A 25,476-nucleotide genomic window follows, 5' to 3' on the forward strand; every position below is an offset into this window, starting at 1 on the left:
GGCTGCGCCCCCCTTAAATCCGCCACTGGTGGCGGCCGCCACTTAATTTAACTGTAGCCCGCCACTTGTTATCTCACGGCCGCCATATAAATTAACTGCCGGCCGCCACTCTTTTGTTGGAAGTAATGAATGGTAAAAATGTAATAATGAATTAACTGATCAATTGGAGGATAAACAGAGCCCCCTCCCTCCAATTTATGAGTACGAAGGTTAGACAAAAGAGACATCTTGGGTTCCTTTTCTGCGGCCGGCAGTTAATTTATCTGTCGGCCGGCAGTTAAGTATCTGGTGGCCGGCAGTTAATTATGTGGCGGCCGCCAATTAATTTAATTGGCGGCCGCCATATAAATTAACTGCCGGCCGCCACTTAATTTATCTGGTGGCCGCCACTTAATTTATATGGCTGCCGCCACTTAATTTATATCGCGGCCGCCACTTATTAACTGGCGGCTGCCACTTATTATCTGGCGGCCGCCAGTTAATTTATCATATATATGACTGTCGCCAGTTATTCAACTCCTCTCTCTTTCTCTATCTCTCTCAAAATGAAAGGGTGCAATCCCTCCCCAATGCTTAGTAATACGTATGTGATACATATATATATAACATATATATATATATATATATATATATATATATATATATATATAACTAAAAGCATAGAATTATTGTTTTTCGATTGTACTGTTAAATATGTAGAACCACGGGGCTGACCCTCCATTTTTTTTACAACGTTCAATTTCTGTTATTTTTACATGCAAACAAAGTTATTTTCACATGTGAAATAAGATAATTGGCGGATTGGCCCCCACCTCACTCTTTTGGTGGTAGTAATGAATGGTAAAATTGTAATAATGAATTAACTGATCAATATGAAATTTAAGATGAACAGAGCCCCTCCCTCCAATTTAGGAGTACGAAGTTTAGACAAGAGACATTTTAGGTTCCTTTTCTGCTTGTCAACAATTGTAGAAGACAATTTCTCCTCCGACTGTCACTATACACTTTGAAAAACGATGCTGCGTATTTACGTACTATTCTAAATATTTCCAAAGTAATCACTCAGCGATACGAAAAAAGTTGCTGTCCGTAACGTAACGTCAAAATGACGTTGTGACTTTTATAGCGAATTTGACAAAATACTTTTACTTACAGCAGACATTAATTTGATTTTAATTAAATTCTAAATAAAAATGGATACAAAATATATCCGGATCAGGCTTGTAAAATGTTTCTATAATTATGAAACACTGCCCATGTTTCATGTTTTCTGAGGGAATGGAGTGATATTACGAAAGCCAATTAGTATCATATAAATTATTTTAGCTTTCTCTGTCTCGTAATTATGAGATAATTATCTCGAAATTACGAGAAAAAATCTTGTTACTACGAAAAATAATCTCGTAATTTTACGAGATAATTATCTTGAAATTACGAGAAAAATATGTGAATATTGGTCACATGATATCTTTTATTATATGAGCTCGCCTCTACGTACGGAACTCATTCCGTCAGTGTGTTTTCGATGCTGTTTTAAATAGAAGAAATCACTTTCCATTTAAAGTAGACCATTAGAATTTTTAGAAAGTGAACTTATCAAGCGAAAGTTTAATCATGCATTTAAAGTACAAAAAAAGAAAACGACGATTTATTATTGTAGGTTTCTGCACTATCAATATTAATTAAATTCTAGAAGTTTTACGAAAACATAAGCTAATGATAAAGTTAAACTATCATAATGCTTAGTGTAACTGTGTATGAAAGTTCAGGATTCTTGTAATTCCACCATTAAGTGCACACTATGATAGTACATTATCGTTTGGTACATATCTACCTCGACGACAATATGTAGGTACCCTCACGGTACATATTGTCCGTTGCTACATATACTACATACAGTGTATTGTCGCCGACGATAATATGCGCCGAGACAAGACATATTTGTTGTATCACGGAACATACTATCGTTAGAGACAATAGTCCATTGGAATACATTGTCGCCGGCCGCGATAAATGAGAACGGAGGCGGGGTCTGTAGAGAATATTTAGCTGTGGTTAGATGGTGAATTGTTTAATGCGAATAACTATTTGGAATTTTTGTACGATTCCAATATCATTTTCAATGGAGGCCGTGGTCGTCTTTTTGTTAATCTCATTAAATTTTTACATGTTTGACTTGTTTCATTTTATATATTGATAAATTTCTATTTGAAATATATATATCATCATTTTAACAAACCACTGTCTAGCGCTTTAAGTGTATGCATCTTTTGTTTTTACTTCTTAGTAACATGCATGTATAGTACTAGTGTCATAGATATCTCTCTCTCTCTCTTACGCGTACTCATATCTTAATTAATAAAAAAGAAAAATAGTGCATACATTTGTGTATGTAGTCTAGATTTGAAAAAATATATAGATAAAAATCAAAACTTAGTTCAATAAGTCTCATTCCTACTCGAGATATGTGGATCAGTACCTGATGCTCTATGCACACATGTACATCTAATAATGTAGACTTCTTCAAATCTCTATGTTGTTTGTATTACGTTATAATTTCATCCCAATTTTATTAGTGTTTTAGAAAGCTAAATCTCTGCTCTCTACCATTCTTATAAATGTCATTAAACATATGTTTGGCATTATTAAAAAGTATTAAAGAGAGCACTGATTATTAAAGATAGAGACTTGAGCAAGTCTGCCAATAGTGATAAGGGTTTGTGTCGGTACATATTGTAGGAGTCATGGAACAACTCTATCTACAGGTTTCACTCACATCTCCAGTTCACGATCCTAAGACCTTTGAATTGGAGATCAAACCTCCATAATAAAATAATAAACTGGAATAATAAAACAAGAATAAACACCTGTTGCATGAAGGTTAGTTAACTTTAACTGACAGTTAACTTCAACTTAACACTATCTGATTGTTTAATAGCAAGTCAACAGTCAGTTAAAGTTCACCAACCTTCGAGCAACTGTTGATCTGACAAAACACAAAGTTATACGTATAAATGATCGGGCTCTAGTGATATTCGTCTTTGATTATTGTATAACCCGATGAAAGAAATAAAACCCACAAGAAATGTGCGTAAACATACATGCATTTCATATTTCTAAAAGTGTTATTATGACCGGAACTAAACCTAGGCGAACCGGAACGTAAATTATAACCCAGTACGAAAATTACAGGTATTTAGCGTTTCTATGGAAACCCTAAACTATCCGTAACTAAATCATGCGACACCGGACGACTGTATGTACCGTCACACACACTTTAAATAGATTTCTAGTCAACTCGTACCCTGACCGACTCGTACCCAGGTCAACTCGTACCCCATAGGTCAACTCGTACCCAAAAGGCAAAAGTCATCTCGTACCCAAGAATCTGCCCATAATGCAATATATCTATGCGCATATAAGTGACATATCGCTTAGGTACGAGTTGTCATCAATTGAAGAGGAGGAGTCAACACGTAACCAGATTCTTGGGACTTTTACTTTTTGGGTACGAGTTGACCTATTGGTACGAGTTGACCTGGGTACGAGTCGGTCAGGGTACGAGTTGACTTGACTCCTTTAAATATTATCACTTCGATTTGCTGACCAATCAACGGATGGGTGTAAATGTAGTCCGGGACATATGTCCCGCGATGTCCAATATTGATATTCCCTGATTTAACGTTTCATGTTAGTTTTTCTTTAAATATCTTACTTAATGTGTTTTAAGACAACACCAAGTGTCTTCATTGTGAATTTGGTGTATGAAAATTCCCTAATTATCTAATAAATGACTTTTATTTATTCTTTTGGGTGTAAAAGTAGTCCCGAAAATTTTACGAAGAAAACGCATTTCCGGTTTTTGTTTCTGCCTTCTTCATAATTAATGTAAAGTTTTAATGTGTTTTATTTGGCTGTTGATTTTGCTTGGATATTGTTTTATATCACAACAAAAAGATTTATTAAATATTCCACTTGTTATATGAATGCTCGTCCTTCTTTCTATGGGACATCGCTTCGATGGTTGATCCGATACGAAAGAGTGTAAAAATAAAACCGGAACAAAGTGACAGTTTGAACCCGTTTTATGAATAGTTAGGCAAGTGTTTTAAAGAGTACGTTTAGTAAGAAAGTTTGATTATAATTAGTATATTCAAAATATTATCAGTAATAATAGGTCAATAAATAATGAAAAGATATGTCTTGTTGAATATTCAGCTGTCCTCTCTATGGAATATATTTACATGTATCATTTTGAAGCGAATATGAATATAAATATTTGAAATTTTCTCTTCAATATTATTAAAAGTGTGTAAGGTAAATACTAAATTCTAGCATTACTATTAATCAATATACATGGTTTTACTAATTATTGACATTAAATGAGAGTTGCTATCAAGATTAATGATCGCCTAAAATAATTATTCAAATGCAGAAGCGTGCACTTGATTTAACGATGACAAGTAAATTGATAACCCTGTTTTATTTTGGTAGACAAAGGTTGGCGACCACCATTTCTCTAAATCAACCAAAATCAATTATAAAAGTACTTAAAGTACTCGTGGGAGTTGAATATTGTGGAAATTCAGTTAGAAAAGATAGTACTGGAAGGGTAGGGGGATAAATGACTGAATATTATCATGATTTTAGATACAAATCAACTGTTGTTGTTTTTCAAAGCGTTACAACAGCAAACATGGATAATGGAAGGCCCATGGGCCACAACGCTCCTCGAGTAACTGAAGTCGTGTTGTTGTTTTCTAGAATTTCACCCCTTTATATTCTCATGAAAAATGTGACCACATATTATGGCCCAAACATTCAAATCAATATGGTTATCAATGCCTTGCAGTTATGAAGAAGTTTTTCCCCCTGTATATATACATTCAAGTTTAATCCTAGTTATAGTTAATTCTAAGGATTCATTACTTGAAAAGGTAGTCCAATATGCTAAACTGTTACCTGAGTATACTACAGTCCTGTAGAGGATCAATGGAATGGTAAATAATTGTATAATAACTCAAAATAAATGAAATGCAAAAAAATTAAAAATTGTCGGGCATCGGAAATGCACAAGCCGAGTTGCACAAGGAATGGGCATAGAGGGAACCGGCAGAAAAGTTTTCAAGAATTATCAAGCAGGGAGCAAAATTTTGCGTACATAAATTTCAGCCGACTTAAATCTTTTGTGACCTTGACCTTTAACCCTTGACCAAAATCAATAGGTTTCTTTGTCTCATCAAGGGCGATAATCCATCTAAGTTTAATTGAGATCCTATAATTTGTTAAAAAATTATAGTGCAGAAAACAAAATTTTCTCCAAATTTCAGTCTATTTATAGCCACTGTGACTTTGACCTTGTGACCCCGGAATCGATAGGCTTCTTGTCTTACTTAATCGATCTAAGTTTGATTGAGATCCTATAATTCGTTCAAGAGCTATGGTGCGGAAAACAAAATTTTCTCCAAATTTCAGTCTATTTATAGCCAGTGACCTTGACATTTGACCTAGTGACCCCAGAATCGATAGGCTTCCTCATCTTACTGAGGGTGACAGTCCATCTAAGTTTGAATGAGATCCTATAATTTGCTCAAGAGCTATGGTGCGGAAATGAAATGTTGATGCGTGCCCGCCTGCCCGCCCAAAGGCACTTCATCAGATCATAAGCCGAGTTCGACTTCATCGCAACTCCGCTAAAAATGAAACACTGGTCAAATAATGTTATTTATTGCCAAGGTATTTGGGATATTATACTGTGGCTCAAACAGGGGGTGAATGAACCTGACAGTATGGAAAGCATATATTGGAATCAAACTTGTGATGCTGGAAATCGATAGTGATTAATAAACTATACATGTACAAGATCCATAACTATTTTTTTTTTCAGTTTGTGAGGGAGAATCCTCATGTCTCTTTCATCTGTAGACAAATAAACAATGTGTTTTGACCAGAGCAATTTCCAATCCTTTTTGCAGCATAAATTCAACATTGTGGCAACTGGGTTAAACTTTGATAGTGAAGTAATACATGGCAGCACCTTATCCCATGCTCTTAAAATTTCTGTTTGACACACACTCATGACATCCACTCAAACATTACAGAGTGCAGCAAAATCCCATTGTAATAGGGGATTCAAAATGGATAACTGGTACAAAATATGGTACATACTATTCAAAAAGGATAATGAATTTGACATATTGATGTCTTGGAAAAGGAAATTCTGACATCGGGGCTCTAAGCGTTTTCAAACATTGTCATTTGATAAAAGTGTTCTACATTTTTAAAAATAGAGATTAATATGTCTTTACATACATAGGTGACAAAGTTTCCATTATTCCTAGTCGAGACATACCATGTATGCGCAAAAAATTCATAAACAAATATCACACTACTCACGTAGAAAATGTGGACCTTACCGTCATCAAGCGCAGCGAAACACGCCATTTCGAAATTGTAGTCGACAAAAGCTCGGTAACAGTAATGAATAAGGTACACTCATTTTGTATCTATTTTGTGACTTTCTTTATTAAAAGGAACAGTTCTCTAATGTGTAACGTGCAATAACTTGAAGCATGAAGCAGTTTCACTTTGCCACCGGATATAAGAAATTTTATTTCGTATTCCGATCCCAATCGAAAGTTGTTGACTGGGAATGACGTGTTTTAATTCAATCTACATATAACATCAAGCATTTTTTATATCACATTAAAAAAAAACCAAATATATACACATACACAATGTTGTAGAGTTATTTCTTGTAAATTTTCTGAGGTTTCGCACCATATTCGATATTTCGCGCCACGGTGTCAATAGGGTTTTTGTGTAGTTGTCGTTCGTTTCCCTATCAATGTTTATAGGTGACGCTGCGCTGCAAACGACAATTTTCAACCTTATCTTTTATTTTTCTATGTATATCAGTATCAATTTGATCGAAATCTTGTATTCAAATTGATTTGAATACAATATCATTGCATTTATTTACATGTCAATTATCAAAATTAGATTAATTCAGAAAAGTTACATGGATTATTTAATGGCGGATGTTTATAAAAGTTTATGTTGATTTACCTAGGAGTAAATCAGCTGACACAGAACCCCCGCTGACGACCACTATACAAATCAATACAAATTACTGCGCAGAAAAGTGCGTGATGACCCAGGGAGATTGAACATAGTTCAACTCCCAATAATGCAGATACACACAAAGGAAAATGGTGAGCATTGAAATTGAATGGCCAAATTCTTTAACGTCATTGGGTGCCGAATTTCCCCCCACCAATATTGAAAATTAAAAGGTGTGAACAATATGCTTGTTGATTTTCCAGTTATATGTAGCAAGAACTGGACAACGTAATTAAATTAGACATTCTTTACATGTCTTATTAACTTACGGCCAACAACCCCCATGCAATAGCTGTTCAATTATTGATCCTTCCACGATATTATATATAAATTACATTACATTTAACTTCTATGAAATACATGTACATTAGCATTGTTGCTATATTATTTTGAGTTTGTAACGAAGTGATATATTATAAATATTAATGATAAATACCGCCTAATTACCAGCCCTTACCTGAATGCGGATTTAATGTTTTCATCTCAGTCCGGTTTTTAAATTAATATCCCAATTAGCTGCGATGTCCCGAAGGAAAAATGGGTTTAAAAACCGTTTATCAGATTAATTTGTTTAATCAGACAAAATAACTAGAAATAAGGGTGTCTTATGATTATCAACAGGACACAATACGTAGAGGTTATAAATGTTTTGTGCATAAACAAGGCGAAAACAAAAACCAGAAATGCGTTTTCTTCGTAATATTTTCGGGACTACTTTAACACCCAAAAGAATAAATAAAAGTCATTTATCAAATAATTAGGGGATTTTCATACATTAAATTCACAATGAAGACACTTGGTGATTGTCTTAAAACACATTTAGTAAGATATTTAAAGAAAAACTAACATAAAACGTTAAATCGGCGAATATCAATAATCGGACATCGCGGGACATTTGTCCCGGACTACATTTACACCCACCCCCAATCAACAGAGGGGAATAGTATCAAGCGCGTTCCCAGAATTCTCCACGAGTTGTGCAACTCGCGTTATCTCGTAATTACGAGATTATGAAATTTTTATTTTTTTTTTGCATGATACTAATAGGCTTTCGTATGATGTACATATTTTGATCAAACAGAATTTTTGTGCGGCTTGGTCTCAGAGGATTGTTGCGTAAACACAAAGACGGTTCCATGAAATTGTGAAGGGGGGGGGGGGTCATGATCTTTTAGCTACTCTTCACCCCCCTCCTCCCATTTACATCTTCTGCTTGTGTATATAATATCTTAGGAGGATCTTGAGACGATTTTCATATATGAAAATGTCTTATTAATTTGCTTGTTCCCCCAGTTCTAGCCATTGTTATCGCTGTACTCAGATCTGATTTCAAATTTAAAAAGGAAGGTTAACCTTTAAAATATTGGAGTTGTAATTCACTATAGTGCCGGATCCAGAAGGAGGTCTGGGAAATGGACACCTCCTCACCTCGTCAAAAGACTTTTATCAATTAACACATTTTGCGAGTGGACCCCTCCTTCCATTGAAAACCAAAAATAATGGTAGCTAGACCCCCCCTTTCAAAAATTCCTTGATCCGCCATTGCACTAATTCAACTAATCCGAAAATATTAAGGAAATAAAACTCGAACACATTATATAGGATATAAGCTCGCACGCGCGAGTACAACAGAGTTTATTCATACACGTGTACATAGACATCTGGAAGTTCATTATTCCACTCAACTCATTCTACAACAGAAAAAAAGTATATTAAAACACAAATATGTATTGAGTACCAAAAACAGGGGTCTGCTGCATGACCCCCCCCCCCCCCCTTCCAATGAATATTGCTAATCGTTTTTTAACTATAGATATGATTTTATTTGTACAAAAGGCCGAGTTCAATACAAAAAGGGATATAATCAAATAAGTTATATCTATACATTGTTTGCAGATTCCATTTTTTTAATGAAAGGAAGTCTTAATTTACGTCTGACGTAAATGTTAGCAAAACTACCCAACATAAACTAGGTCAGACCAAACTTTAAATTTATATATTTACTCAAGCGATAACACGTAGATAGTGTATACAGGCTGACACGCCGCACAGGTATTTAATATTCTCAGGACTAGACGGAAGGTCGAAAGAACAGGGCGGCCATGTTGGATTTTCAGGTGAGACTAGATTATTATTATAGTAATGACCGCTGTGTTTTATATCATGCTATAATTCTATTACGTTAATTGGTGTAATCTGTCAAAATCTTTAAATGAAATTCTGTTTTTATTTAATTAACAGTAAACTTCTGGTGTGATCCCGGCATTAGAAATGCATCCCCGACGCAGTGCCCAGGAAGTCCTACTGTGTGACCTCTGTGAAACTGTCCCCCTACAGAGTCACTGTGAACTTTGTAATATAAATATCTGTGTTAACTGTGCAGTAAAGCATCTCTCAGACTCGTCTAAAAGACACAAAGTCGTCCCCTTTCTACACAGAAAGTCTACTCCTAACTACCCAAAATGTCCAGACCACGCCGACAAACACTGTGAAATTTACTGTGAAAAATGCGACGTTCCTGTCTGTTCTACTTGCGTCACTTCAGGTAAACATAAAGGTCACGATATATCAGATGTTCTGGAAAAACTCAGCGCTAAAACAGAAAGTTTACAAAAAGATCTAGAAGAATTAGAGACAAGAATTTACCCCCGATATGAAAAAATGGTGTCTAATGTCCAAAGTGAGAAAGCCGAGTTAGAAACGAATTACGGGAAACTGACAACAGCCGCCGATCAACAAGGAGAAGTCTTACACCGGGAGATTACCGCCATTGTCAACCAGCGGAAATCCGCCATTGCGGAGATGAAAACTAAACATCTGGACGCGCTAGATAAAAACACAGAAGAAATCACACAGAAAATGGCGGAACTCAAACAGATCATGTCCGACTTGAAATCAATCCTAAAATCAAATGACGTCTCCTTAACCTCTACTTACAAATCTAGGAATTCCGAATTTAGAACAGTACCGCCTAAAGTCCGAGTCACAGTACCGAGTTTCTCTCCTCAGAAAATAAACAAAGATCAGCTCAATGAAATGTTTGGTTCTCTGTCGCCATTATCCATTAACACAGAACATGGCGACACAATGAAGTCAGCAGAAGCTGTATCGTCTCCTCCAGTCAAACCACTGCTTGAGCCGCGCGTCACCGCCACCATAGACACTGGGTATAGACACGGACTATACAGTATTAGCTGTCTGAGTGAAGATCAAGTCTGGACATGCGGGACTAACGACACCATGAAGCTGCTCAACCTCCAGAGTAAACTACTGACATCAATACAAACCAAGTCAGAGAGAGCACCACAGGACATAGCAGTGACACGGGACGGAGATCTTGTTTATACTGACTATTGGAATAACACCGTGAACTTAATTAAGAATAAACAGATACACACCGTGATCACAATACAGGGGTGGAGACCTCGCAATGTCTGCTGTACCGCGGCTAACAATCTCCTGGTTATCATGGACAGTGATGATGGAAAACCATCCAAAGTCGTGCGTTACTCCGGCTCCACAGAGAAACAAAGCATTCAGTTTGATGATCAGGGTCGTCCTCTCTACTCATCTGGTGACATTAAATACATCAGTGAGAACAAGAACCTGGATATCTGTGTGGCTGACTATACAGCTAGAGCAGTAGTGGTGGTCAATCAGTCAGGAAAACTCCGATTTAGATACACTGGTCATCACACTAATACCAAGCAATCATTTTATCCACGCGGCATCACTACAGACAGCCAGAGTCACATCCTGACAGCAGACCGTGACAGTCACCGTATCCACATCCTAGATCAGGACGGACAGTTCCTCCGTTACATTCACTGTAATTTACGCGCTCCATGGGGTTTATGTGTGGACATCAGAGACAACCTCTTTGTGGCTGAGCGTGACACTGCTAAAGTGAAGAAAATCCAATATCTATAAACACAGTGTTAATTACATCTACCAACACAGTGTTAATTACACAGCTCTACAGTGTTAATTACACAGCTCAATATACTGTAATTTACAGAACTGTGTTAATTCCTTCTATTTGTTAATTACATCAGCTTGTTAATTACATCTACTTGTTAATTACAGCCCTGTGTTAATTACAGCTCTGTGTTTGTGATGTGTAACATGTATTTGTGTTTGTGAGTTTAACAGAACATTATTTTGTTTGTGAATTAATTTGTGTTTGATTTTACAATGTATATATTAGATAAACATGATACAGAGTTCAGTCTTACGTTATTACTGAGTACTTACTTAGATTTATAGTACTGTAACAGAGAGTGACACCAAACATCCAGTCTTCATCACAGATCTTCAGATTCAAGGTCACAGTCTTCTGTTTACCATCAATAACTTCATACCACTTATCTAAATCTCCACCGTCCTACAAAATAAACAAAGTGTAATCATATCAAACTGAATTGTCAAGGATAGTCTGTGATATGGAAATGTAATGGGAAGGAAAAGAAGATATGGCTGAACCGGGAATCGAATCCAAGGCCCTTCGTTCCCATGATATGACTGGACTAGGAATTAGACCTGAGACCCCTGTATTACTAGTCAGGTGATCTAACCACTGAGCTATCCAAACCAATATCCATGGTTTGACTGGACAGGGAATCAAGCCCGACACCCCTGTATTACATATGTAATAGTCGGGTGCTCTAAACACACAAAACTATCCAGGCCAATGTCCATAATACAAAGCGAGCTTTTCCATTTGAAATTTATCTGTTGTTATTGACTTTTTAGCTCACCTGAGCTAAAAGCTCAAGTAAGCTTTTCTGATCACCTGGCGTCCGTCCGTCCGTAAACTATTAATATTTTTGACTTCTTCTCAAAAACCACTGGGCCAATTTCAACCAAAGTTTGCACAAAGCATCCTTAGGTAAAGGGAATTCTAAATTGTTAAAATAAAGGGCCAGGCCACCTTCCAAGGGGAGATAATCAAGAAAAGGTAAAAATAGAGTAGCGTCATTAAAAAATCTTCTTCTCAAGAACCACTGGGCCAGAAAAGATGAAATTTATAAATAAGCATTATTAGGTAGTGTAGATTCTAAATTGTTAGAACCATGGCCCCCAGGGGTTGGATGGGGTCACAATAGGGGATCAAAGATTTACATACAAATATATAGGAAAAATCTTCTCAACAACCACTGAGCCAGAAAAGCTGAGATTTATATGAAAGCTTCCTGATATAGTGCAGATGCAAGTTTGTTAAAATCATGGCCCCCGGGGGTCGGATGGGGCCACAATAGGGGATCAAAGTTTTACATACAAATCTATAGGGAAAATCTTCTTCTGAAGAACCACTGAGCCAAAAAAAACCTGATATTTACATGAAAGCTTTCTGACATAGTGCAGATTTAAGTTTGTTAAAATCATGGCCCCAGGGGGTTGGATGGGGCCACAATAGGGGATCAAAGTTTTACATACAAATATATAGGAAAAATCTTTAAAAATCTTCTTCTCAACAACCACTGAGCCAGAAAAGCTGAGATTTATATGAAAGCTTTCTGATATAGTGCATATTAAGATTTGTGAAAATCTAGGTCCCCGGGAGTCAGATGGAGCCACAAAAGGGATCAAAGTTTTACATACAAATATATAGAGAAAATCTTCTTCTCAAGAACCACAGAGCCAGAAAAGCTGATATTTACATGAAAGCTTTCTGACTTAATGCAGATTTAAGTTTGTTAAAATCATTGCCCCGGGGGTCAGATGAGGCCACAATAGGGATCGAAGTTTTATATACAAATATACAGGGACAATCTTTAACAGTCTTCTTCTCAAGAACCACAGAGCCAGAAAAGCTGATATTTACATGAAAGCTTCCTGATATAATGCAGATTCAAGTTTGTTAAAACCAAGGCCCCTGGGGTTCAGATGGGGCCACAAGAGGGGATCAAAGTTTTACATACAAATATATAGAGAAAATCTTTAAAAATCTTCTCAAGAACCACTGAGCCAGAAAAGCTGAGATTTACATGAAAGCTTTCCGACATAATGCAGATTTAACTTTGTTCAAATCATGGCCCCTGCGGGTAGGATGGGACCACAAGGGGGGATCAAAGTTTTACATACAAATATATAGGAAAAATCTTTAAAAATCTTCTTCTCAAGAACCATTGGGCCAAAGAAGTTCACATTTACATGAAAGATTTCTGACATTGTGTAGATTCAAGTTTGCAAAAACCATGGCCTCCAGGGGTAGGTTGGGGCCATAATAGGGACTACGGTTTTACATGCAAATATATATGGAAAGTCTTCTGATATGGACCAAGGTGACTCAGGTGAGCGATGTGGCCATGGGCCTCTTGTTTACATTATCATCTTCTCCACAACCACTTGACCAATTCCAATCAAAACTGGTACCATTCATCCTTAGGTAAAGGGAATTCATATTTGTTCACATGATTGATTGCATCTTGTTTAACATTTAAATTTAGACCTATACTCAGCACTTACGGCAATTGAGCAGTGAGGGTTCTTTAGCGTGCCACACCTACTGTGACACCGGACATCCGTTTTTAAGGTCATCTCTGAGGACCCGTGACATTCACACCTGTTGCCGAACGTTTGGTGATGGAATTGTCACTACCTGTTTTAAAGACTTAGTTCTGTTGTGGCCAGGATTCGAACCCCGGCCTTTCGCATGCAGGGTGTGCGCTCTAATCTCTAGACCACCAAAGCGGTACCATTTGTTCAAATGAAGGGTCAAAAGGAAAATAATCAAGAAAAGGCAAAAATAGGGTGGGTCATTTAAAACTCTTCTCAAGAACCACTAGGCCAGAAAAAATGAGATTGATGTAAAAGTTTCCTGATATAGTATAGATACAAGTTTGTTAAAACCATGGCCTCCCTGGGTTTGGGTAGGACCTCATCAGGGGGTCAAAGTTTTACATGGAGATATAAAGGAAAAAATCTTCTTCAGAAGAACGAGAAGGTCATAATTAATCATATCAATATGCAAACATCCCCAGGTAGTCTAGTGAAGATTCAATTCAAGTTTGTTCACAATGTAATAATGGACACAAGTTTTTAAGGGAATGTATAGGGAAATGTTTTTGAAATTCATTTAAAAAACAGCAGGGTCATGATTAGTCATGCTAATATGCAAACACGTTCAGAGAGTGCAAGTAATTCACTTAAACAAATCATTTTCAAGAGTAGCAGGTGTGTGGATTCAAGTGTTTTATATGTCTGCGACTATAGCTGGGGAGAGGGAGGCATATTTTCCCCCTACTTTAACATTCCTACTAACTTTTGAATTGTTAGTCATATGCCTCTCATATTTCATATATCAGCATTCTATGTAAAAAGACCTTCCTGACATTACCAGAGATTTCAACCTTGTGACGTAAACCTTAGCGTTTGATTTTTTTAAAGAATCCCAAACTTAGACCGTATCTCCTGAACTATTTAAAGTACGGCCTTTAGATTTTGTATATAGATTCCTTCTGACAGAACCTTTCATTTTACACCATTGTCTTTGACTTTGCAATCTTGACCTTGAAGTTTGACTTGTATCATATTTCAAAACTTCAGGTGAAACTTGAACCTTGCTGCTCATCACTTTTGAATTGTAAGTGATGGGTCATTCATTTTTCATGTGTGCATTTCTTGTGACAAAACATTTTTAGCTATCAAATTTTTACTTGTGACATTGGCTTTGGAGTTTGACCAACTTTTAAAAAAATTCATCAAGATCATATCTCCGGAACTATTTAAGCTGGGGCTTTCATATTTTGTATATCAGATTCTTTATCACAAGACCCTTTGATAAAACGCAGTATTAAGTCTTCCCCGGAAGACATGTGTCGCCTGCTAGTTCATTCTATATGTAATATATCACGTATAATGTTGAAAAAGTAAATTATTGAAATGGTTTTTGTCACTAAACAGGAAGTTGATAAGCAACAGATTCGAAAATGTCTTACACAATACAGTTGGCCACACTGATGCTCTGTGCCAAATATCAGGGAGTTGCCCCGTGTGGTTCTTGAGAAAACTGTGACAGAAATTTTTTGTGACGACGCCAAACGACGACGCAAGACGATGGATAGTGATCCCTATATGTCGCCACTGCTTAACGCAAGCGACACAATGATATTTAATGCTATGACCTTGACCTTAAAGATTCACTCCAGCTGCAAAACCTTTATTGGAACTTCAACTTGCTAATAACTTTTGAATGGTGAATAAGAGATCTTTCATTTTACTAAATCCAAGAGACCTTGAACAATTCTATATGACCAATCACTTCATGTTGAATTCTTGAGTTGGAGAGGATATTCTATAAAGATTTAGAAACTTGTGCCCAATTTTTTTGTTAAAACATCTGGAAAATAATATATGTTAAAATCAAATTTAGTTGATTAGTAGAAGAATACCCATGTGTTAATTTAATGTCCACACTTAATGCAGAGAATTAATAACACATGGTTGTTGACTACACTCTTTTCTTTGTTATTCGCGATTTTTTTTAACTTCTTGAGATTTTACTGCTCACAGTTCTTCAAAGAGGTAATACAGCTCATTTTGCCCAAAAAATTACAAAAATGACAACTTTCCTAGAGCTTTCTAAAATTTTGTTGCATTATTGAAGGTATGAACATGCAATTTTGAAACATTTCTAAAGTTGCAAATTCTCGTTTAAATGCGAAAATTAATACTTTAATTCAAACGGCCCTTGCAAAAAAATATTGAGCCTCCAACAATAATGTTCAGACGCATGACCACTGACAAGAAACAGTGCTGCCCTCCAGTGAGAGAAAGCGAAAATAGGTAGATCCAGTATTTTGACACACTAAGTGAGAATAACGAGATACAACTAACACGCGAACTAAAATTTACGTGTGGATCAGTATGACCATAGCCAAGAGCTATGGGAAACACATGCAGGTCTTTAAAAGTAAGTGTTATGTTTATCTCAACAGGTCACACGTTTGTTTAACAATAGGGATATGGAATGGTTTCCGTTAGGGGGATGATTTATAATTTCTTAATTATATGAAAAGTAAGTGTGGATTCCTTAAGGGGTATTTAAATAAGTTTCTACATAACAAATTAGCTGTCATTCTAAATCACGTGAGATAAAATGTCCAAGTAAGCATGAAGAAACCTTTGAATTCGGGATGATCTTCAAAGCGTAGCTGAGAGCACACTGATGTGTTCAATGTTATAAATAGATTTTATCATTTTATTGATACATGATTTTAAAAAATACTTGATTAGAATATGAAAATGAGCTGTAGTGGATCCCTTTGACTTTTATCAAGTAATTAGAGTTTTATAATTACAGTTACTCTACCAATGAAAGTTAATTTTCGTCGTTTCCATTTAATACTTTTTTTATATCATTTAATTTTGGTAGATAGTTCAGATTGATCATGTTATTTAAATCCAATGAAATTTAATCCCTAAAAGATCAAAAGTGGTGTTATTCCACTCAAACTTCCACCTAGAATGATGATATACATCTTTTGAGAATTTTTTACTACCAATCCATATCATTTTTGATTTTTGAAAATTTATTCTAATTAAGCCCTGATAATCTTGCAAAGTAGTCTAATTCCTTAAGTATTCCGTCCATAGATTCGGGTGATCCATCAGAGATATTAAGTGATGTATCGTCTGCATATTGTGAAATCTTGAACTCTTCTTCATCTATCATTATGCCTTTTATATCTTTATTTCTACGAATTAAAATACCCAAAATTTCTACACACAACAGGAAAAGATATGGGGATATAGGATCCCCTTGTCTACAGCCTCTTTCTGGATTGATATAATTAGATATAATTCCATTCTGTATGACACAGGATTTAATATTGCTATAAAAAGTCTCTATCCAGTTTTTGATTGAGGTTCCAAAGTTAAAAAAATCAAGTGTGACATATATAAAATTCCATGAGATAGTATCAAAAGCCTTATCAAAGTCTATAAACATTAGTAGCCCAGGTATTTGGTAGGCCCACAGGTCTTTTTGGTCACCTGAATACTAGTGAAAAAGTATCTACACTACTCCCACAGGCCATGAAATCTAGAAACAAATTCCTGTTCTGAACATCTAAGCTAAATTCTAATGTTCAGCAACAGTTTAAAAAAAGACATGTTCTAAAAACTTCACTGCCCTCAAAAGTGCATTCACTGATGAAAGACTTTAAATAATAGGTGTATTAACATTAAAACATCAAAAGCTTTGACTAATTTGGACCCATCCTAAAGTCATAACCCTGGGTTTTAAAATTCACAATTTTTTGTACATCCTTTTCTGCTATTCCTAAGTATGTATTTAGATTTTATACAGTAACAGCCAACTTACACATAAATAGTATACATGTATACTAAGTTTGGCCCACCTTGGGGTCAGAACCCCTACTCTGGGGATCATCAAATTTACAATTTTAGTGAAGGACTGCCTGCTCTATCCATTTAGTTTCAATTTAGTATCAATAGCACTAAAGATGATGTTATTTAAATTTTTCACATAAACACTATATACCAAGTTTGGCCCCGCCATGGGGTCAGAACCCCTACCCCAAGGATCATGAAATGTATAATTTTGGTAGAGACTTTCCTGCTCTACATCACTATGCATTTAGTTTTTCTTACATGTGTGCGGTTCTTGAGAAGAAGATTTTTTGAAAATTGGTCAATTTTGGGCAGTTTTTGCCCAGCCCTTTAAGGCCCCAGGGGTGCAGGAATCCTGAAATTTACAATTTATGGTCCCTTTGTTCCAAATATGTTTCATACCAAATTTGAAAAGAATTGGAATGATAGTTATCAAGAAGAAGTTAAAAATGTCTATTGTTCACCATTTAATAACTGACCACTTTGGCCCCACCCTCATACCAAAAACCCCTACTCCTGGGATCATCAAATTCGCAAATTTGGTAAAGGACTACCTGTTCTTTTTAAATATCTATTTATACTTTCAATTTAGTATGAATAGCACTAAAGAAGATGTTACTTAAGTGTTTTACACATTTAGTTTTTCTTACACATGTGCGGTTCTTGAGAAGATTTTTGAAAATTGGTCAATTCTGTGCAGTCTTTGGCCAACCCCTAAAGCCCCAGGGGTGCTGGAGTCCTGAAATTTAAAATTTATGTCCCCTTGTCCTAAATATGCTTCATACTAAATTTGAAAAGAATTGGACAGGCAGTTATCAAGAAGTTAAAAATGTTCCATTGTTAACGCATGACGGACGACACACAACGTACGACGACAACCAATAGCAATAGGTCACGCAAGTAAAAAAAAAAGCTGTGTCGTAGCTATACAATTGCCTTTACTCAAGGTTCATCATTTTACAAAAAGAGAAGATTTTTCCTATTTATTACTATGTAATACTTTTGATCCTTTAATATGACTCCACCATTTTTCATCCTCTATTGTGGTCCCATCTTACTCCATGGTGCCATAATCTGAACAACTTGAATCTACACTATGTCAGGAAGCATTTACATAAATTTCAACTTTTCTGGCTTAGCGGTTCTTGAGAAGATTTTTAAATGACTCCACCCTATTTTTTTTATTACCTCCCCTTTGGATGGAGCATGGTCCTCCATTTTCTACAAACTTGAATCCTCTTCACCCAAGCATGCTTTGAGGCAAGTTTGGCTGAGTGATATTAGCCCTGTGGTGCTTGAAAAGAAGTCGTAAATGTTACAAGTTTATGAAGAGATGAAATGACTGACGCTGGACAAAATGTGATCAGAATAGCTCACTTTAGCTTTCAGCTCATGTGAGCTAAAAAGGGTTAACACTATATGCCCCAGCCATTGTCTGAATGAGGCATAAAACATTTTACATAATTTCATTAACAAACCTGACATTTTCTACAGCAATAGAGCTATTCAAGTCCTACAAAATGTTAGAGTCTCAGGGAAATTATCCTCATCAATCAGCCGGACATCTCAAGTAACTGCTACCCTGCAAAATTGATTTCAACATAAAGTACTAGGTAACCAAAATGATTTCTTCCCACCATACTAGTATGCTATTAGAACAAGAATGTCTACAAAAAATCCATGTAATCATTCTGAATGTACCAAATTGAGAACAAACGCCAATTTTAAAACACTCATACCACAATATCTAATCTCTGTATATATGTACAAAAAATGTACATCAAGTCCTGTACGACATCAATGAAAAGTTTCTCACCCCCTCACCTCCCAGCGTAAAGTTGAGAAAATAGTTCTCCATCCCCTCTTGTCTCAATGTAAAGTTCAGAAAATAATTCTAATCCCTGTCACCTCACTACACAAATTCAGAAAATAGTTCTCCATCCCTCAACTCCCAACGTAAAGTTCAATAAAGTGCACCGCCACGGCACATGATACGCCCGTCACATATTGTTAACATGAACATATCACCATGAAGAGATACATGTAGGTATGCATGGAACCAAATGTCATCCTTCCTTTAAGAATCTTACCCACTTTATGGCCTCATGTGACATTGCTTCAAATATTGATAATGTAAGCTTAATGATTTTTAAAAGGATATAAAAACATTTTCCCAAATGTTTTCAATGAAATGATTAAAGTGCAAGATAGCCCTTTATCCAAGCAAACAACTTACAATAAATGGGAGTACTCAAAAAGGTTGATTTATTCAACATATCAAAAAATACATATATCAGTATCTGCCTTTGTCAAATCTTCAAGTATAAAAGTAAAATATGCATGGTGATGTCAATATAAATAAATATAGATTAAAAACGGTTATTTCAAACACTGGTGCATCTCCTATGGTGTAGTTATTAATTAGAAAAAAATAATACATCATATATTTCTCAACTGGTTGTGTTAGACTTGAGAAATGCACATCTGCAGCTTTGCTCATTGTATTTTAAGGAATGAAGAACAATACACAGCGTAATAAAACATCAAACATTAGTCATTATGTTTATTCTTAGACTGTAAAACTGTCATCTTAGTGAGACATGACAATCTGCACCTTGTTGTTGAGATATAAAATAAAAATATATTTTACAATATCATATTAATTCTTAAACTTTATACCAAATTAACTTTCAAAGTAATGGCTACCAATTAGAACTGTTCTAAAATTTGACAGATCAATTAGAAGGCCAGATTCCTCTGCCCAATTCCCGATTGCAAGAGATATAGATAGCACCTCCTTGATCAGATTGCTGTAACAGAAATCTTCTAAACTCATTAATTAATCTGTAATTTGACAGAATGCAATTTTTCTGTTAGCAAAATGCCTCCTGAATTGCTTGATAATTACATCCATGGGACAAGGGAAATTTCTCTTGTTACTGACACAAAAGAAATAATTTGTTTGTTATATACTGCTGTATAGTACAGTGTATATAATGAAGAATGTGTAGTTTCTTGAATTAACATTTTTTAATATGGTTATTGCAATACTATTTCATCTGTTCAGATTTACACAAATGCCCAATCTGCAGCTTTGTTCATTGTATATCTTTTTTCTGAACAATGCCACAGCCATAACAAAACATCAAAATACTAATCATTAAAATAGGCCTTTATACATATTGCAACCATTTGTTGTCTTAGTGAGAAATGATACTCTGCATATAGGTTGCCGAGAAAAAAAAATAAAAATTATATAGTACAATGTCAAATTAATTTTGAAAATAAAGACTAACCACAACAAACAAATTCACTTTCACAAATAATTTCTGGTATATCTGCAATTAAGAGGCTAAGATCTCTCTGCCCAATTCCCTAGAGATAAAGATAACACCTGCTTGATCATGTTGATCAGAGATGCTCTACACAAAACTCATTAATTAGTCTTGTCAAAATGCCCTTTGCATGCTACTCCCATGGGACAAGTGGAATTTCTCATGTTATTGTTAGAAACAAAGGAAACATTACATAGGCTAAAAAAAAGCTGTACAGTATATCATAAAAAAAATATGTGTTTTCTTGATGTAACATTTTTGAATGAGGTTTTCTACAAAACTCTTATATGAGTAGGGATTGTACCAATTATAACATACTTTTTTCAAAAAATCACTTCAACTAAATGTCACAGTGACCTTAAAGTACAGTGCGACACACCTTCTACCTAAGATGCATAAGTTGACCAAGTTTCATGATTCTAGATCAAATAGTTTTCAAGTTATGAGCCGGACAGGGTTTTACCATATTTGGCCATATCTTCTTAATTAAAAGTCACAGCGACCTGGTTTTAATGTGCGACACACCTTCTACCCAAGATGTATCAACTGACAAAGTTTGATTATTCTAGGCCTTATAGTATTTAAGTTATGAGCCGGACACGAAAAAGCTAACAGACGGACGGACATGAAGGCCATAACATAATACGGCCCGTCTTAAGACGGGCGTATAAAAATCAATTCTCACTCCCTCACCACCCAAGGTAAAGTTCAGAAAATAGTTCTCCAACCCATCATGTCTCAACATAAAGTTCAGAAACTAGTTCTCCATTGATCACTGTTCGTTATCTTCACCTTTCTCCTATCCTAAGGATATAAAGGTTTTCCCCATATATGTTCACATGTAAAACTTTGATCCCTATTGTGGCCCCATCCTACCTCCAGGGTCCATGAATTTTATAAATTTGAATCTGCACTATGTCAGAAAGCTTTCATGTAAATGTAAACTCTTTGGACCAATGGTTATTAAGAAGGTTTTTAAAGATTTTCCCTTAATATTTGTATATAAAACTTTGATTCCTTATTGTGACTCCACACTTCTCCGGACGTCTCCATATGAGTGAAATTTTCTTGAGAGGGAAGTTAAAACAATATACATTCAATCAATCAATCAATCCACCCTTCTCCTGGGAGCATAATTTAAAAAACTTGAATTTGCACTATGTCAGGAAGCTTTCTGGTACATGTAAATGGAAACTTTTTTGGCTCAATGATTTTTCTGAAGATGATTCTTAAAAGATTTTCCCTATACATGTATATTCATCTGTAAAACTTTGATCCCCTATTATGGCCCTATCCTACACTCGGGCACCATAATTTTAACAAACTTGAATCTGCACTATGTCAGGAAGCTTTAATGTAAATTTGTATTTTCCTGGCACAGTGGTTCTTAAGAAGAAGATTTTCAAAGATTTTACCTATACATTTGAATGTAAAAGTTTAATCCCCTATTGGGGCCCTAATGAATCCCCGGGGGCATAGTTTTAACAAACTTAAATCTTACTATGTCAGGAAGCTTTCATGCAAATTTCAGCTCTTCTGGACCAGTGGTTCCTGACAAGATCATTTTTAAACAACCCAACCCTATTTTTGCATTTTTGTGATTATCTTCCCATCACCCTTCATTTGAACAAACTTGAATCCCCTTTACCCATGGATGCTTTGTGCCATGATTGGCTGAAATTGGCCAATTGTTTCTGGAGAAGATTTTCAAAAGTCGTCAATGTATTTTCAACTTGAATCCCTTTCCGTCAGGTTTGGTTGAAATCTGGAGAAGATTTTTTAAAGATGTAGTTTCACTATTTTGCTATTATCTCCCCTGTGGTCCTTCATTTGAACAAACTTGAATTCCCTTTACCCAAGGATGCTTTGTGCCAAGGTTGGTTGAAATTGGCCCACTGGTTCTGGAGAAGAAGATGAACATGTGGAAAGTTTATGATGACCCCTACGACAAAGATGACGGACAATGGCCAAATTTCGGTAAGAAAAAAATGGCCCCAATGTACATTATTTCAGCCCAATAAATTTCAGAATGTCCCCACCGTTTTAACATAAATGGGGTCATTGGCCTGTTGTGTTTGTCCTTCCCAGACACCGATGACCCCAATCCTACTCCCTGGTGCCAGACTTCAAACAATTTACAATGTCAGAAAGGTTTCACATGACTTATAGATGTTTCGTCATTTCTAGCTCAGTAGTTATGGAGACGATTCTTAAATGACCCCATGCTATCTGTTTTCATTTGTTGATTATCTAACCTTTGAAGGTCCTTCATTTAAACGATTTCTAATTTAACGATACTAAGTGTGGTTGAAATTGGGCTATGTGATTGTAGAGAAGTTGAAAATAAGTTTACAGACAGATGTACAACAGACAATGGGTGATCAGAAAAGCCCACTTCAGCTTATAGCTCAAACAAGCTAAACCAAGAGGCCCAAGGGCCACATCACTCACCTGAATCACTTGGCTCATATTTAAAGATTTTCCTATATATTTGTATGCAAAACTTTGAACACCCGCCTCCCCCTTGTGACCCCATCCTCCCTTGGGGGCCCTGCTTTTAACAAACTGAAATCTGAAATATGTCAGAAATCTTTCATGTAATTCTCAGCTTTTCTGGCATAGTGGTTCTTGAGAAGAAGATTTTTAAAGATTTTCCTTATATATTTGTATGACTATGTAAAACTTTTGATCCCCTATTGTGGCCCCATCACACCCCCAGAGGCCATGTTTTAAACAAACTTGAATCTGCATTATGTCAGGGAGCTTTCATGTAAATCTCAGCTTTTCTGGCCCAGTGGTTCTTGAGAAGAAGATGAAAATGTGAAAAGTTTAAGACGCCGCAGCCGCCAGACAACGGACAAATTTTGATCAGAAAAGCTCACTTCAGCTCAAGTGAGCTAAAAAGAGAGAAATTTTACCAGCTCCATACAAAAGCTTGTCTCCAGAAATGGATCAGATGCTAAGAAAATCTCTGTCTGCTTTTAAAAGATACCAGTAGGAACTGCTCCTACTGCACGGTGTCACCATCTCATGAGGCCCAGGGAGCTGAAAAACCAAAGTGACAATGAGTGCTGGAAAGACCAGAAATCAGACAAGTACTAGTAAATGAAAGTTTGAGCAAATTAAAATCCTCATGAATTTTGGCAAAAGAAGCTAGCTTGTTTTCCTTGTGGTGGCCGAGAGGTTATAGCGTTCGCCCAGCATAGGCCGGGGTTTGAATCCCAGCCGTGACAGACCGAAGTCATTAAAATACATATAGGTAGTGACAGTTCCATCGCCAAACGCTCGGCATCAGGTGTGAATGTCACAGGTCCTCGGAGATGACCTTAAAAACAGATGTCTCATGTCACAGTAGCTGTGGTACGCTAAAGAACCCTCACTGCTCAATGACCGTATAAAGCGCCAAGCATAGGCCTATATTTGAAGCCCTTCACCGGTCTTGGTGACGTCTCCATATGAGAGAAAAATTCTCGAGCGAGACATTAAGCAAGATACAATCAATCAATCTAAACAAGAGACTCACTGGTCTTATCGGTCACCTGAGCATTGGTTATATGTAACAATAAAGATACAAAGGCAATAATAATTTTCCTATATTGACCCTGTTTTGGAGCCTGACCCTGACAGAGGGCAATGGATTTTACATTTTAAATTCTGATTTTTGTGTTAAGGTCTTCATTTGAAGGGCCTGGGTCTTTCCAATTGGGAAAAATAGTGACATTTGTTTGAACTTGGGAGAAATGTTTCACACAAAGAAGTAGGGAGAAAACCAATCCAGAGTGAATTAAGGTAGAACTGAATTCTTTCTGACTTTCAATTTGGTCAAAGCTTACCACATTCAAATAAGCAAAGGCCAAAATATTAGGTTTAATAATAATATAATAATACCATATTTATATAGCACCCTTTTCATACACTATATACGCTCAAAGGTGCTTTACAAATGTAATGTACATAACAATTTTTAGGCAAAAATTGTAATCTATGGGCCAGTGAAGATTTATGAACAATTAGGCTACCCTGCTTTGATTTGTTTTCATTGCTTGGGAATTTCAAAGTACAAAATGGGAAAATACCTGCTTTTTTAGCATGGGAATGGAACCTTATTTCAGCCCCCTAAAGACCCTAAAATTCCTGAAATTAGAGGGCATTCCAAACATCATAAAAAAGCATTCAGATAATAATAATAATGATTAGTTTGATATAGCGCTTTTTCCAGCTGCTCAAAGCGCTTTACAATACATTATTACCCCGGCAGACCTTGTATAAATCTAGAACTTTCTCGGCTTCCTGGGAAGCATACAGTGCAAGCTGCCGTTACAGGCACTAGAGCACTAACATTCAAACAATATCTTTCACTGTCTATAGCTAGGTACCCCTTTTACATTTGGGTGCCCGGTGGAGTGAGGAAATTCATGTAAAGTGCCTTTCCCAGGGACACAACGTTGGCTCTGCCGTGGCCAGGACTCAAACCCACGACTTTTCGGTCGAGAGTCTGACAGCCTAACCATTAGGTCACCGATGGTGGACAATGCATCTCATCTTCAGACAGACATACATACATACATTGGTGTACAATAATACGTCCCACCTACAAACGGACTTACAGACATTGATGTACCATGGTATGCCCTGTCTACAGACAGACATACATTAATATACC

At 36.2% G+C, this 25,476-nt stretch overlaps 1 protein-coding gene and 1 long non-coding RNA gene across 2 annotated transcripts; one reads left to right on the forward strand and one right to left on the reverse strand.

The window, feature by feature from the left end:
* Positions 1 to 8,721: 8,721 nt before the first annotated feature.
* LOC130047832 (uncharacterized) lies at positions 8,722 to 9,903 on the reverse strand. The gene is made up of 2 exons (XR_008796661.1): positions 9,769 to 9,903; positions 8,722 to 8,813 (listed from the first exon to the last, which is right to left on the reverse strand). It is a non-coding gene; the product is annotated as an uncharacterized LOC130047832 (long non-coding RNA).
* On the forward strand, positions 9,157 to 11,347 carry LOC130047831 (E3 ubiquitin-protein ligase TRIM71-like). The gene is made up of 2 exons (XM_056143437.1): positions 9,157 to 9,239; positions 9,364 to 11,347. Exon 2 carries the CDS (start codon positions 9,394 to 9,396, stop codon positions 11,050 to 11,052), a length of 1,659 nt encoding a protein of 552 aa, XP_055999412.1. The 5' UTR covers positions 9,157 to 9,239; positions 9,364 to 9,393; the 3' UTR covers positions 11,053 to 11,347.
* Positions 11,348 to 25,476: the final 14,129 nt, after the last annotated feature.

Source organism: Ostrea edulis, chromosome 7 (assembly GCF_947568905.1).
Source record: "Ostrea edulis chromosome 7, xbOstEdul1.1, whole genome shotgun sequence".
Taxonomy (NCBI): domain Eukaryota; kingdom Metazoa; phylum Mollusca; class Bivalvia; order Ostreida; family Ostreidae; genus Ostrea; species Ostrea edulis.

What these genes read in the sequence shown, in the direction of transcription:
- LOC130047831 (XM_056143437.1), top strand. Translation starts at nt 9,394, where the DNA reads ATGCATCCCCGACGCAGTGCCCAGGAAGTCCTACTGTGTGACCTCTGT.